Source organism: Carcharodon carcharias, chromosome 23 (genome assembly GCF_017639515.1).
Source record: "Carcharodon carcharias isolate sCarCar2 chromosome 23, sCarCar2.pri, whole genome shotgun sequence".
Classification (NCBI taxonomy): Eukaryota; Metazoa; Chordata; class Chondrichthyes; order Lamniformes; family Lamnidae; genus Carcharodon; species Carcharodon carcharias.
In genome coordinates, this window is record NC_054489.1 from 4,109,088 (window position 1) to 4,125,621 (window position 16,534).

Here is a 16,534-nt window from a genome sequence, read left to right on the forward strand (position 1 = left end):
TTATGCACCTGTTTCTGTAATATACAGAAATAAAAATGGATAACATGTTGACACGGAATAAAAGGCTGCATGTTTGGGAGAAAAATGCAAAAACTATACACAGAAATCTGCAATAGAATGCTATGAAGCAATTTATAGGGCTGAATTTTGCCGTCGGCGAGCGGTGGGGGGGGGGGGGCGGCGGCGCTCGCCGACATGTAAAATGACGCGGGATGGTGTCAGTGGAACCCCTGACATCATCCCGCCCCATTTAAATTTTCAGGAAGGTGGGCCCGCAGCAAAATCAGCTGCAGCACCGCTGAACTGTCAATGGTCAATTGAGGCCATTGACAGGATCATTGAAACAATTAAAGGACCTGCTCGTACAACCTGAAGGCTGGTGGGCAGGTCAGGAGCTCCGGCAGCAACTAGAAAAAACATGAAACCTCATCCACTGGCGGGACGAGGTTTCGTGTCGGGTTTAAAAATTTTCATAAAGTTTTAGTGTAAATTATGAACATGTCCCATCTCGTGTGACATTGTCACATGAGGGGGAAAATGTTAAGGATTTTCTTTTCTATTTTTAACGTTTTTAAAGCTGTCAGCGATCTCCCAAGGCAGCACTTAGCCACAGGGAGATGTGCGCACTTCCATGTGCATGCGTGAAAGAGCACGCTCTCGCTTTTGGGGAACCCGCCCACCCACACAGGAATTGCACAGCATTTCCCGGCGGACATCACGTTGGGAGGGCCTTAATTGGCCCGCCCACATAAAATGGCGGCAGGGCCCGCTTCTCCGGCAGGGATGGGCTCCCCACCCACCGGAGATTGGGTCAGGCCCACCCGCCCGATAGGCAGAAAATTCTGCCCCCAGAGTATAGGCAAAACTGAAACAATGCATGCAATTACTGAAGTTAAAGTTTTGGACCCTGATATTAGAAGGTAGGTATAGCCAGGTTATGGAGAAAGCACACTACTGATTTAAAAGCAAAATACTGCGGATGCTGGAAATCCGAAACAAGAACAAAAATTGCTGGAAAAACTCAGGTCTGACAGCATCTATGGAGAGAAAGACAGAGCTAACGTTTCGAGTCGGTATGACTCTTCTTCATTCTGAATTGGGCTGTGCCCAATTTTTCCTGTCCCCTGACAGAAAAAGCACAGTCTTGATTTATATACCATCAAGCACATAAATGCAGAGTGCCCGCTCAATACTCAATGCTCCAAGTAACCATACAAGACGGCTGCTAAAAAAAAAGTTGACAGCTGTTCCACTGACATTACTCTTATAATACAGCAGTTTTGATATCAGCTACACACCACCTTAAACATTCACACTCTTCCCCAGCAATGCAGCATGGCTGCAATGTGTACTATCTACAGGATGCACTATAGTGCACTGTAGCAACCTGCCCAGACCTCGTCAACACATCACCAGCAGCTAGAAGGAAAAGGGCAGCAGGTTCATGGAGAACACTACCACACCAACTCAACTTGGACATATATGGCTGATCCTTCATCCTTGCTTGTTCAAAATCCTGCAATTCCCCATTTAACAGCATGATGGGAGAACCCTCACCACACAGCCTGGTTCAAAATGGTCTTCTCAAGAGTGACTAAGGATGGGCAATAAACATTGGCCTTGCCAGTGATGCCCAGGTCTTAATGAATTTTAGAAAAAGAAACACTGAGACGCAACATTGCAGTCCGCTCATTCTGTTACCTGTGTCCATTGGGGTCTCCTCCACTTTGGACTCATCAGCCTCACTGCTGCTTGGGGGTTCCTCGGGTATATTACTCTGGGGCTGTTCTACATGGTCAGCCTCCTTTTCTCGTTCTTCCTGACGCTTGCGGGCCTGCTCTTCAGCCTGAGCAATTTCAGCTGCAATTTTCTCCATGTCAACCTCCACCTTTAAATTGCACAACTAAATAAAGCAAGGGGAGGTGAAAACAAAAAGCTGCAAAAACCCAAAGATATCAACATCATCCAGCTTTTAAGAAAACACCAGATAAGCAAATATTTTCAACAACAACTTGCATTTATATAATATCTTTAATATAGCAAAGGTGCTTCATGGGAGGGTTATCAGACAAAATGTGACATCGAAACACAGATATTACAACAGATGACCAATAGTTTTGGTCAAGTAGATTGGTTTTAAGGAGCAACTTAAAAGGAGAGAGGGTTGAAGTGGGTTAGAGAGGAAATTCCAGAGCTTAGGCCTTATGTAGCTCAAGACACAGCCACCAATAGAAGGGCAAGGGAAATCAGGGATGCACAAGGGACCAGAATTGGAGGATTCCATGTAACTGCACAAGTCTTTTTATGCCGTGTGTGGAATACATGCTTGATTTTGCAGGTAATGGGTTTGCAGTTTCCCAGTAACTTGACAGACACAACCTGCCTGAAAAGAAGTCAGGGTCAAAGACAATACCTCAGTACTCAGCAGGATGAGAAAGAATCTTCAGGCTCAAGGAAGCAAGTGGCCTAACTCCTGATCCTAATGGCAGAAGCATTACCAGCCAAGAGCAAAACTCAACTAAAGTGACAGATACATCTGAATGCAATGTTCTTGCAAGGGAGAATTATAAAAGTCCATTTGCTTGCGGATTTTCACAAAGTACCAAAGGTACAAAGCAATAAAGGAAAACTAAAGTACCTGAAGGGAAAAGAACGAAAGAAAATTAAAATGAAAGATTGCCAAGACAGCAGACACAACATTGTTAGTGTTGTTTGGGACATATAGCAGGATAGGCTCCAGTAGCAAACTCTCCCATTCTTCTAGGATCTTTAATCCACCATTTTCTCTTCTCTCCTGGAGATACTGATCCCTTTTGGGTGGAGGTGCCCTCTGATATCTTTCTCTAACGGTTACTAATCATGTGTCAACGCCAACCAATGAACACCGGCAGGTTATCAGTCCCCTGAGGACATCATAGCACAGCCTGACTCTGTCTTTATCAAACATCTGTCACGTGCATGAGCACCAATCAATTTTCCCTTTTCTAGCCTGAAGGCGATTCAGTGTCCTAACTGGTGACCCAGCGAAGGTTAACTAAGTCAGGACACCAAGCTGTGACCAAGTGCTACGTGGGTCATGTAGGGATAGTTTGTTCATGCAACAACTTGCTCAGGTGCAAATTGTGCTTCAGTGAATGTAACGCTGAAGAATATTAAACCTCATGGTATATGAACTTTGCATAAGGTAAGCTAATATACACAAAATACTAAAGGGTTTCCTTGACTAATCATAACTTGATTTTCCAATTGTCAACATTCACACTAGTTCAACAATGACAGATAAGCAGTGGAGTTAACATCATCAGAAAATCTAAGGTTTATGCAGAGAATATTTTAGTTATTGGATAGGTACCCAACCCAAAAACAAATTTATCCTTACCCGCTTTAGCTCATTATTAAACAATTCTGTAGTTTCGAGAAATTTCCTTTTCTTGTCTTGATGGCGTTCCTCGATTTGAAGGAGCTCGGCTTCCAATTTCCGCTAAAGAAAAATGTGTTTTAAGATTATATTTGGAGACCAACTAAATGTTCAATTAAGTGACTGAAAATGAAGAAAGTATTTAGGAATATGAAGACTCATCTCCAAACTTATTTAAAAGTTGTATTTTTCCTGATTTGCTTTGCATTGTTGAAAACTCACTCTTAGGAAAAATAACAAATACTTCAGTTTATCATTGTTGTGGGTACAGATCACACTCCAGGGACCTGAACACAAAAACTGAGGCTCCAATGCAGTACTAAGGGAGTGTTGCATTGTCGAAGGTGTCATCTCTCTGACGAGATGTTAAATTGAACCCCCAACTCTCTCAGATGGATGTAAAAGATCCTCAGATGGATGTAAAAGATCCCATGGCAGTATTTCAAAGAACAGCTGGGAAGTTATCACCAGTGTTCTGGCCAACATTTATCCCTCAGAAAACATCATTTTAAAATAAAATAATCACTCTGCTGTTTGTGGGAGTTTGCTGTGTATAAATTAGCTGCACATTTCCTGAATTACAATAGTACTTATCATGGCTGTAAAGTTCTTTGGGTTGCCCTTAGATTACAAAAGCTCCTACAGAAATGTATGTTTTAGGAGTTTTAAAAAATTGCAGAAATTGTTAGGGGCTGTAGAGACTCAGTTTATTCAATAGGGAAGGGTTAAGAATAAACTGACCTAGAATGCTGGCTATCACTCACAACCACACACCTATTAAATCACCGATTTCAGTTATACATTTGTAATAGAAGAAAATGCATGAAAAAGAGGGACCCTTGGTAAATATAAATCATTAGATGCATCATACAAAGCCAGGAACATCCCAGATTGCACATAGTTAGTAGATCTAAGTAAGGATGATGGTTGGAGTACAACATTGACCACCAAGTCACTGGGTTAGCGAGATACTGTGGTTGATGGGGGTGTGGGGCAATGGTACAGGTTTCAGCCACAGATTCTGCACTTGATTCCTAATGGAAACAAGCTCAGTTCAGATACCTGAACCAGTTCATTGTCTAGACCATGTTATTTAGGAATACATGTTCAGAATGGCCACTCGACTAGAGTATCCAGGTGCTGCTGTTACCTGTGGTTCCTGTACTCCAATGAACGTTCAGGAGAGGAAGTGATATAGAATATTGGCTTGAAGATTTTTTAAAAATGAGTGAGGTGATTCATGCTGATGTATAGCTTCCAAGCATAACAGCAGCCTTCCAGAATCAAAGTTTCCATCTGATACAAAGGAAAAAAACTACTGAATTTTAAACTTAACTGGCCCACTGGGAATAAGGAGGTATGAAAGGCACAGACAACCCACAAGTTGGGGTTCCCCCGCAGTGAAATTTCAATGCAGGCCAGGGAGAAGGGAAGCCTGAAGGCTTGTGGGAAAGATGGAAGGGATCAGAAGGAAGTCAGTGATGGTGGAGTGGGTTAGGAAGGTAGGGGGGTGCTCCATCACTGGGGGCTGCTCAGGCACGTATGCTGGATACAGCAGGTAGGTGAGGAGGCACTTAACTTCCTGGATTCTACAGCCCTCACCTTGGTTTACCTGCCAGGTTTCCTGAGGGTTGGGAAACCCAGCCTTTCACAGTTAAATTCAAAATGGAGAATTACAATGAGGCCTGCAACCTCCTTCCTCAGGGCAGACTGACTGCCCACCCACTGTCCCATCTCCACTAAAACCAGAAATGGATGGGTCGGAGGGGAGGGGTTTGAATCAAGATTTGTGTTTTTAACACTTTAACCTTCTACCAGACTAAATCTGCCTGGTTTCCATTAGTTGCAGTCTAGAACAAGGGGTCTACATACAAGATTAAAAGGAAGGGATTTAGTGTAGAATACAAGAACAAAAACTATCATTGACAAATTCCATTATAAAGTAGACACAGGAATTTATAAATGAGAAAAGTTGACAGGAGGTGCAGAGTGAGGCAAGATATCAACATATTAATTGGCAGTCAAAAGATAAAATGAACCCCATTTTGCAGGACTCACTACCTACCTGATGAACCATCAGTGACTGCACCTGCCGTTTTAAAACCTGCATTCGTGCCGTTGTCACCACAGATCGGACATCTGGGACTACGCTCTCGCTCAGAATCTCACTAATCAAACGGTGGTTTCTCTGGAAACGTGCCGCAGAGATGTGCTTCATTGAAAAGCCATCGTCATAATCTGAGAGGATTGGGAAAGAAGAAAGTTAGCAGAATAGAAATTAGGCTAATTAATTATGGAAAGTTTCTCAGTTCCTGACACAACTGAAGTTCAGATTTTTAAAAATTCTTTCATAGGATATGGGTGTCAGTGCCAAGGACAGCATTTGTTGCCCGTCCCAAATTGCCCCTGAACTGAGTGGCTTGCTCAGGCGTTTCAGAGGGCAGTTAAGGGTCAACCACATTGCTGTGAGTCTGGAGTCACATGTAGGCCAGACCAGATAAGGATGGCAGATTTCCTTCCCTGAAGGACGTAAGTGAATCAGATGAGTTTTTATGACAATTGATGATAGTCTTAAGGTCACCATTACTGAGACTAGCGTTTAACTCCTGATTTTAGCATAGCTAATGCTAGGAAACAGAGATAGTTTAAGTAAGTTATATTGGTATTTGTGGGTGTTAGGAATGAGTTTTAGCTTTAATGTTTAAGTTTGATTTATATTTCTGTATCTGTATGTTAAGAAAAGGTCAAATTTAGTTTTAGTTCCACTTTAGAAAGTGCCTGCATTTCTAATGAGAGTTTTACAAATGTTACAGTTAAACAAAAGTAGAGAAACTGGGTTGTTGCCTAGCAACAGGGGACCAGAGAGGCAGGTCCCTCCCACAGACATACACAAAAAACTAAAAAAAAAACAGCACTTTTGAGGTCAATTTGAAGACAGCTGCTAAACAGAAGCCACCTAAAAGGGACAGATATCCAGTTCCAAGCTAAAATTGGTTCAAAGTAGCTGCCAGAGAGAGACTGGAGCAAAAGGGACAATAAAAAATCTCAAGCTAAAGAGAAGGCTTCAAAATCCAGGGGAGTGGAACATGAGAAGGTCCCAAGCAGACTTTCTAGTTAAAGGTAGGACAGGAACCTGCCAGAGGTCCTGTTAAGTGAAGTTAAGAGCGGAGGCAGAGAGAAAGGCTTCAAGCTTTAGATTTAAAGTGACAAAAGCTGCAGAAAGCAGATTTAAAGTGAGAACAGTTTGCAAAAGGCCAGGAGGGCCAAAGAGACAGCTGAAGATCTGTAACTCTTTGTTACGGGCATGTGAAGCAGTGGTGTACTGTTGACGGCTGAGTCAGTGAGAGAGTGTGCATGAGACACAGCTTGAATGCATGTAGTGACCCAGGGAAGAGGAACATGAGGAGCAGAGTTCAAAACCCTGGGGATGAACCCTTGCGGAAGGCGTCTGAGAGGAAGTGTTGGTTTGGGGAAGATTCCAAGGCAAGATTAGGTAGCGGAGATTGGAAACCCTTGTGTAAAACATGGAGTGTAGAGAGACCGGTTGGCTCATAGTGTGACAAGCGTCTGGGGGAGTTGGGGAGAGATTCATTGCAGCTGTCTTGGGTGGCATCTGTCACTTGGATTCAGAATGAGATGTGTGTGGCCACAGGTCACATTTACATGAACTGTGTACTTATTGTGGACACTACAATATAAGATGGATTTTGTAACTTGCGTTATCCTTACAAATCTGTATATATCTGTAAAGGTATAGTTGTGAAGGAGTACTGTAATATAGTTAATCTTTTCTTGTTTAATAAATGTTTTATGCTTTTGTTAAAAGTTCATTAACTGACTCCAGTGACTCTGTTCAGTAGCCCCTCTCCACATATCTAAACAAACAAATGTTAGGATCTGTCAAGCTGGGTTCCACTCTGGGATCAGGCTTGTCCAGGGGTAACTCCAGCTGGGGATCGTAACACTAACAGCAGTCATGCATATGGCATCTGTTATATATATATATTGAAAACTTCAATCATTCTACTGCAGTGAATAGAAGCCATCAAGCATACAAAATACCAAAGGCCATTACACAGTTTCATACATCAGTTCAAGATATAATGCTGAATCTGATTTTATTCTTCTGCAAGTTACATCAAATGGTTAGGTGCAATGAAGTAATTCCCAAAAAAAAGCAAAATACTGCAGGTGCTGGCAATCTGATCAAGAATCTGGAAATACTCTGCAGGTCAAGCAGTATCTGTGGAGAGAAAAACAAAGAGTTCTGACAAAAGGTCATTCACCAAAAACATTAAGTCTATTTTCTTCTCTACAGATGCAGCTTGACTTGCTGAGTATTTTCAGCATTTTCTGAAGTGATTCCCTTTTTGTTCCTCCCCAGCCATCGCATTCCAATCCAGAAATATAGGTGCTGAGTTACTCCATGCCCTACCTCTGATATTACTTTAGAAAAATGCTATAGAAATTAATTTAAAGATCCCATTAAGTGTATCTAGATAAAAAGAACATAGTTAAGAGTAATCAGTAAGGGCTGCAAAAGGGATGATACTGCTCAACAATTCAATATAATTCTATGAGATAACAGACAAATATAAATGGGGAAATGCAGTGGGTTGACTTTAGAACAGGTACTACATGGGAGATTACTAGAGAGATTTAAGGGGTGTGAGATTACTAGAGAGATTTAAGGGGTGTGGAATTAGGGAGAATAGCAAGCTGCATTAAAATTGCTTTAAAAAGGTTAAAAAAAAGTGTATGAGTTAATGATTTGGAAGTGGGTAATTGCAACCCACAGGGTTTAATTTTGGGGCCACTACTGTTCACTGTGCGCATCAATGATTTGGATATGGGGTTAGAGGGAATGGTGTCCAATTTGCAGATGATGCCAAAAATAGAGGTATAGTTAATTGTTTGGAAACCAAGGAAGCTGCAAGTGGTTTTAATAAGATGGTGGAATGGGCTACACAGTGGCAAATAAAATTCATTGTCAGAAGTGAGAGATAATTAATTTTGGTAAAAGAAAGTAACAGCAGTAATGATACTGTGAATGGAAGTAGGCTCAGGCTGTGGAAGAACAGAGCAATTTGGTGTAACAGGTTCCTAGGACATTAAAGGTTGATAAGTCCATAGATAAAAACCTAATGGAATTCTTGGTTTTATCTCAAGAGATATTGAATATAAAAACCTATATGAGCCTAAATGAAACTCAATTAAATTACTTCACTCAATATTTAGCTCCATACTATAGAAAGGCTATTGAAGTTATAGAATGTTTAATTGCAGATTCACTAGTATCTTGATTCACTTCCTGTCCTGACTCCATTCTCTCTCCCCTTGTCCAGTCTCTTCCCACCTACATCCATGATTCCTCGATGCCCTACATCAGATCAGCAATTTCCAGTTCCCTGGCCCTAACCACCTCCTCTTCACCATGGATGTCCAATCCTCTACACCTCCATCCCCCACCGGGATGGTCTGAGGGCTCTCCACTTCTTCCTTGAACAGAGGCCCAAACAATCCCCATCCTCCGTCTGGCTGAACTTGTTCTCTCACTGAACAATTTCTCCTTAAATTTGTCTCACTTCCTCCAAATAAAAGGTGTGGCTATGGGTACCCGCATGGGCCCCAGTTGTGCCTGTCTCTTTATGGGGTATGTGGAACATTCCTTGTTCCAGTCCTATTCAGGCCCCCTCCCACAACTCTTTTCTTCAGTACATCGATGATTGCTTCGGTGCTGCTTCATGCTCTTGTCCGGACCTGGAAAAATTTATCAATTTTGCTTCCAATTTCCACCCCTCCATCATTTTCACGTGGTCCATCTCTGACACTTCCCTTCCCTTCCTTGACCTCTCTGTCTCCGTTTCTGGTGATAGACTGTCCACCAATATTCACTACAAGCCCACCAGCACCCACAGCTACCTTGACTACAGCTCCTCACTCGCCGCTTCCTGTAAGGACTCCATCCCATTCTCTCAGTTCCTTCGCCTCCGTTGCATCTGTTCTGATGATGCCACATTCCAAAACAGCACATCTGTCATGTCTTTCTTCACCGAGGTTTCCCACCCACTGTGGTTGACAGAGCCCTCAACCATGTCTGACCCATCTCCCGCGCCTCTGCCCTCACACTTTCCCCTCTCTCCCAGAGCCATCAAAGGGTCCCCCTTGTCCTCACTTTTCAACCAACCAGCCTCCACATTGAAAGGATCATCCTCTGCCATTTCCGTCAACTTCAGCATGATGCCACCACAAAACACATCTTCCCTACACCCCCTGTCAGCATTCCTTAGGGACTGTTCCCTCCAGGACATCCTGGTCCACTCCTCCATCACCCCCATCACTTCATCTCCCTCCCACGGCACCTTCCCATGAAATTGCAGAAGGTGCAACGTCTGCCCCTTTACCTCCTCCCTCCCTCCTCACTGTCCAAGGGCCCAAACACTCCTTTCAGGTGAAGCAGACCAGGGTGGCCACTTTGCAGAACACCTTCGGTCTGTCCACAAGCATGACCCAGACCTCCCTGTCGCTTGCCATTTCAACACTCCACCCTGTTCTCATGCCCACATGTCTATCCTTGGCCTGCTGCATTGTTCCAGTGAAGCTCAATGCAAACTGGAGGAACAGCACCTCATCTTCCGATTAGGCACTTTACAGCCTTCCAGACTTAACATTGAGTTCAACAACTTCAGACCGTGAACTCTCTCCCCGATCCTCACCCCTTTTTTTATCCCCCTTTTTTCAATATTCATTTCTTAACTTTTAGTTTTTCATTTTTAAATTTTTTTTATCCACTTATTTTTATTTTTCATTTTTATTCATTATTTTATCCCCACCTTTTATCCTATTTTCAATCTTTTTTCCCACCACCATCCCCTCCCCCCACCTCACCCCCACAAGGGCTGTCTTTCACTTGTTCATGTTGTTCTTTCCAGAGTGCTTACCCTTGTCCTGCTATTACCACATTCTGCTTTTTATCCTTAATGCCACCATCAGCACCTCCTTTAGCCAGTGCCACCACCATTTACACCCCTTTGTCCTTTTGTCCATGGCATCTCTGCAATCTCTCCTTTGCCTCCACCTATCACTGGCCTTCTATCCAGCTTCACCTGCTCCACCCCCCCTTAAACAGTATAAATTTCATTACGTTTTTACTTCTCTTTAGCTCTGAAGAAGGGTCATAAGGACTCGAAACATTAACTCTGCTTTTTCTCTCTCCGCAGATGCTGTCAGACCTGCTGAGTTTTTCCAGCATTTTCTGTTTTTGTTTCAGATTTCCAGCATCCGCAGTATTTCACTTTTATTTCACTGGTATTCCGCCTGGTATAAGATACACATAGAGAAAGACTTGGAAAATAGAACAACACACATTACAGAACAATATGACAGAAATATTTAAAATTACCAAAGAATTGGACAGTGTAGACAGGGGCCAAGAATGAGCAGCCACAGATACAAAGATTAAACATGAGAGATTTAGAGTGGAGCGCAGCAGCAAATTCTCCTCAAGAGGATAAGCAGAAACTGAATCGACATTAATGATTAGACTAGATAGATGAAGGAAAAGTGGAACAGGGCAAGATGGTGTGATGAGCTACTCAGTCCCATGGAAGGTAAATGCAGCATGTATGGAACAGGGAGGACAGAATTTAATGCCTTCCCTTGTGGCAAGTTAGGAATCGAGGAGGCATTTAATCAAGCGAGAGTGTGGTGGGTGGGGACCCTGCCACCTTCCCGCCCCCCCACCCTAATTAAGTGAGAGTGTGGTGGGTGGGGACCCTGCCACCTTCCCGCCCCCCCACCCTAATTAAGTCAGTGGCAGGATGGCTGTGGATGACCTTCTCACCCTGCTGCCAAGTGAGGCTGAGTGGGTATTTAATGGTATTAACTCAGTTGTGGGTGAGGGGCTGGCCATGTCAGGCGCACGACAAGCAAATCCTGTCAGGGTTGTTTGTGGACTCCCGGTGGGTCTTTCGTTCAAAGGCACGCAATGCCTGATCGAGGGATCTGGTCTTAACGGGGTTGGGGCTCACTGAGAGCACCACCCAACCCTTCCCCCATCCCTTGCTGCTGACATCCTCCATTTCTATCACTCACCTGTGCCTGGGTCCAGGGTGATCCCAGCCTTGAGTGAGTGTCGTACCAGCAGCAGCCACTGCCTCACAGAGTCTTTGATCCCAGGGAAGGCCATAAGGCATAGGAGCAGAAGCAGGCCATTCGGCCCATCGAGTCTGCTCTGCCATTCAATGAGATCATGGCTGATCTGATAATCCTCACCTCCACTTTTCTGTTTTTTCCCCATAACCCTTGATTCCCTTACTGATTAAAAATGTCTTTCTCAGCCTTGAATATACTTAACGATCCAGTCTCTACAGCCTCTGCAATGAAGAATTCCACAGATTCACTACCCTGAGGGAAGAAATTCCTCATCATTTCTGTCTTAAAAGGGCCATCCCTTCCTCTGAGATTATGCCCTCTGGTCCTAGACTCTCCCAGAAGGGGAAACAACCTCTCAGCATCCACCCTGTCAAGCCCCCTAAGAATCTTATATGTTTCAATAAGGTCGCCTCTCATTCTTCTAAACTCCAATGAGTACAGGCCCAACCTACTCAGCCTCTCCTCATAAGACAACCTCTCCATACCCAGGATCAACCTAGTGAACCTTCTTTGGACTGTCTCCAATGCCAATGTATCTTTCATGGGAAGGAAAGGCCCACCACTGCCCAGTTAAGTGCCTGACTGGCACTTAATACAGCGTGTCTTCCTGAAAAGAGGTGACATAGGCTTTCACGGCTCTCCAGATAGCAGGTGAGATATCTCTCACCTCCATTAAATCCAGCCTGGGTCTTAGAGCACAGGAGATCATTCAGCATGCCTGTGCAAATTCATTGAACTAGCAACCCCAATTTGTCCCACACCCTGCATTTTCCCCACAGCTCTGCAAAGCATTCCTTTTCGAGCACTTAGCCAATTCCCTTTAATATTGAATTTGCTTCCACCACCCTTTCAGGCAGCTCATTCCAGGTCACAACAACTAGTGTAAAAAAAATTCTCATCTCCCCCCCGAATCTTTTGCCAATTACCATAAATCTGTAGCATCAGTAGTATCATTTCTCCCTGACAAACCCCACCCAGCACAGACCAAGTGCTGTTGAATGAGACTGAACAAAATAGTAAACATGAAAAAGAAATGAAAACATTAATGATTTTCTTAAAATGTATGGGCAATGTATTAAAATTCTATTTTTTCCTTCTAGATTCTAACAAATAATCCACAATCATGCACTACAGCATTTGAAAATACAAAACACAGCTGTCAGAATGCATATTAGTCCTGATCTTAACCGGGGCAAGAGGAATCCACAAGAAAGGTCCACGGAAGTTTTGGGTTTCGGGGATTTTGGGTAGTGAGGGGCTCTGGATGTAAACATGATTATGGGAGGGGAATGGAAAATTTGAGATAGGAGGTGCTTTCCTCATGGGGTCCAGAGCAGCATTCCTGCTGCTCCTGTCCCACAAGGAATCTGTAATCAAAATTAAATTGACGTACCATCTCAGCTCTCTTCACATTCTGCTGCTCATCGGCATGACTGGTGATCCTGATAGGGGGTGGGGTTATGTCCACACAGCTAAAATGACACAATCTCAATATTGTCACCAGATTCTGGTTTATCCTTTTTAATGAGGCTTCATACTCAAAACGTTAGAGTTAAATTAGAAATGGCAAGAGTATATTGCCAAACTGAAGTCCAGGACCCTGCCTCCTTTTTAAACACCCACCCCTCCACACCACCCCCAACTGTGCACACCCCTTTGTTGACAGGTTATATAGGCTTAAAATCAATCCCATTCTGGTTCTCTCACTTACAGTAAGTTTTCAGATGGTGACCAAATATAGCACTTGTTACTATCTGATAGCACCTTCTATAACTGGAGTTTGTGCATGATTGGTGTGATGCATAAAAAGGCCCTGAGAAAGGGAGGGACAGATAAAGAAGTCAAATGCTTCTTTGTGAAAAACAATTAGCAGCTGACAGTGTACCATGCAAGCTTGACAAGTTCCACTGACAGCAACAAATCTGAAAATATTATAACAAACAAACAAGTACAAATGGGGCAGATAGGATTCTCCTGAACCAAGGACATGAACAGGTCTGAGAATTACTGAGACATTCGCTACACAGAGTTAGTTAGTGAGATAAACTTTAAAAATCCTCTGGTTCCAAACCTTTGCTTTGGGTGGGAAACTAAGTACATACTTGATATATAAATGGAGTTCTTCAAGGAAGGAGTACAGTAATATGATACAAGCTTATCTCTGTTGTTCCTGATGAACATGATTGAGAAAAATAACCTTAAGGCATATGTCAAATCATGTGCTGAGCCTACCACCAAAAAATGACCAAATAATCAAAGAAATGTTTTAGCTAGTCCAAATAAAGCCATGCGAAGTTGCAGAAGCATCGAATAGAATTATTTGGCAAAATTTCGGATTGGATATAAACTGAAGTCACCTTCACACACCTTTTAGTAGTGAGTTCAGGAATGTTTAAAGTGCAGAAATCTGCTTTCACATCTAAATAGTGAACGGTGCATAGCACAGGAACTAAACAAATAAGAGTTTTTTCCAGAGGCGGGGAAGAGAAAAAAAAAAATTAGGAACCTGAGAACTTAATATTTACCCGAAACAGTACCATATCACACAACAGCATCCAAAGTGGCAGACAGAGTAATGCAAGGAGGCCCGGCCCTCCAAAGTCCCAGCCCCTCCCCATCTCTGAAAGTTCTTCCCAAGTTATGGCTCTGTTCCCAGCTGCTGCACATTACATCTGCTACATCAAGGCCATTTCTTCAGCTGTTTAGGCCATATAGTCTGGCATTCCCTCCCTCTGTTGTTCCACTACCCACCTTCGACCCATCCTTGTAGCACCTTTAACATAGTAAAACATTCCAAAGTGCTTAAATCCCAACTGTTTTGAGGCATGTCTGAGTGAGGACCCCTGTCCAAGCTGCCAAAAATGATTGTAAACCATTCTGGCCAGGGACCAAGTCTGGGATCTTTCTGGTCCAAAAACCTGTTTCAAATCATATGCTGCACCAACAACCCATCAGGTTACCAGATAACCGTCAAAGGAATTTTTAGCAATGCTTTGCCTGGACTAGTTATGTTGCAGAAGCATTGAACAGGATTTGTATCAAGCAACAGAAATAACATTAGTAGCTGAACAAGGATAGAAAAAGCACTGATCAGAGAGGTGATGTTTACAAAGCAGGCAGGTAGCATGGATCCCATCAATCTGAAAACTGGAAATCTCAGTTTGAAAACTTACAATTTAAATTAGAGTTTAAAAAAATCAGAAGATTATTCTAACAAAGCCTAAATCAGACTGTGCCTATCATTTGTCAAAATCATCTTTAGCTCCAGAAAACCTCTATTTTGATGTTTGCACTTAGCCTCTGGAAAAAAAAAAGGAGGGGCAGATGCTTACTGAAAACAGCAGGATTTTATCAATACTGGTTTTTATCAGTCACTTTAGTGATAGTTTCAGAACTTGCCCAGATAATTTATTGCCCAGCAAACATCAACAAGATAGGGCAGCTGCACGGCTGTGGTACTTTGCTCAAATGGTTATTTGCCCAGGCAGATCACAATCCAGTCTGCTTGTACCCTTCCATGAGAAGTGGCTTCAGAGTGATCAGGAGCAGGAACCCCAGCCCAAGGTCACCAATAGCAACTGTAGTAGGAAAGCTGCTGCACCAGGTTGATATCAGTCAAACCTACACAAGGGCGAGATCAAATCTGGGATCTTCCTATTGTGAATTGCCTTACCCTGGATAGAGCTAAAGAGCTTCTTTAGTGTTGCTGTGGTTACACTCATCCAGACAACTGGTCTGACTTGAGCTATTAGATAGGCTGTGAGGGGTCAGGTGAGCCACTCTTCAGAGAATCCAGTCTGTCTCTAATTGGCAGTGAAAAAAAAGAGGCAATATAGGGAAACACTGTCAGTGAAAATGAGAGAAGAGGAGAAACAGGCTGCAAAAACAGGAGGAGACTCACAGTGCTGAGAAAATCACAGGACAAGTGCACATATTTGTAGAAATTCCCACTGATTGGTCTTGCTTATAATAAAAATATTATCCCATATATTTGTATTTCTTTATGTAGATACCATAAAGTCTCAAGGATGGTGGCACACTGCAAATCATCATGTATCTTTATTCACCATTAAGTTTGTCACCTAATCATCATGAACTATTTAATACGTTTCATAGTTATGGTTAGTGAAAGCCCACAAGGTAGAATGAAATTCTATCTGCACACAAAAGGCTGGGACAGTGTGGATAAACAGTGCTTACCATCAGGATCCTCAGCTGGTTGGATGCTCATGTAAGGCTCTCCTTTCTCCATCCGTGACTGCCGTTGGCGACTCTCTTCCTCAAGTGCTGCCTCAGCCCGGCTTTTTGCATTAATGTAGGCGAGGTAGGCGGGAGAGTTATGGTACGCTTTCATGGCTTCATTGTACTCGACCTGAAAACAGAAGCAAATCCATAAAGTGGGAACAACCAAACTCAGCAATCCATTCCTCCTAAAGTATATTATTCCACTCGGAGGTCATATACCAACCTCCAAGTAGAAGAGAGATGAGAACTTGTCTGTTCTAAGATCATCTCTGGGAGATACACAGCAGTGACTCTCCCAACTGTCTCCCTCTTTCTATAGGATTCACATGACAAATCGGTAATTCACTGAGTGTTGAATCACAGGCAGGAAACTTCGCATGCTACCATCTTGTGCTGCAAGATGTTAGACTCGCTATTTCGCAATGCCTCACCCTTACTTTCACTGAGTACCAGTTACACAGAATCAAAATATTTCCCAAAATATTCTTACTGCACAAAGTGGAATGTTGGCATTTACTGTAAGGGAAATGGAATATAAAACCAGGGAAATTTTGCTGCAGCTGTACAAGGCCTTGGTGAAACCACATCTGGAGTACCATGTACAGCTTTGGTCTCCTTGCTTGAAAAAAAGGTATAAATGTGTTAGCAGCAGAGAAGATTCACTCGACTCATTCATGGGATGAGGGGCTTATCTTATGAAGAAAGGGTGAGCAGGTT

General features: G+C 43.0%; 1 protein-coding gene across 1 annotated transcript in view; it reads right to left on the reverse strand.

Moving 5' to 3' along the window:
• Positions 1 to 16,534, reverse strand: part of smarce1 (SWI/SNF related, matrix associated, actin dependent regulator of chromatin, subfamily e, member 1) — a 52,949-nt gene that overhangs the window by 9,178 nt on the left and 27,237 nt on the right. Inside the window, exons 8-11 of the mRNA XM_041217484.1 lie at positions 15,773 to 15,944; positions 5,484 to 5,656; positions 3,380 to 3,481; positions 1,702 to 1,903 (exon numbers count right to left, since the gene is read on the reverse strand). Of these exons, the coding sequence (XP_041073418.1) occupies positions 1,702 to 1,903; positions 3,380 to 3,481; positions 5,484 to 5,656; positions 15,773 to 15,944 (649 nt within the window). The remainder of the gene's footprint in view (positions 1 to 1,701; positions 1,904 to 3,379; positions 3,482 to 5,483; positions 5,657 to 15,772; positions 15,945 to 16,534) is intronic.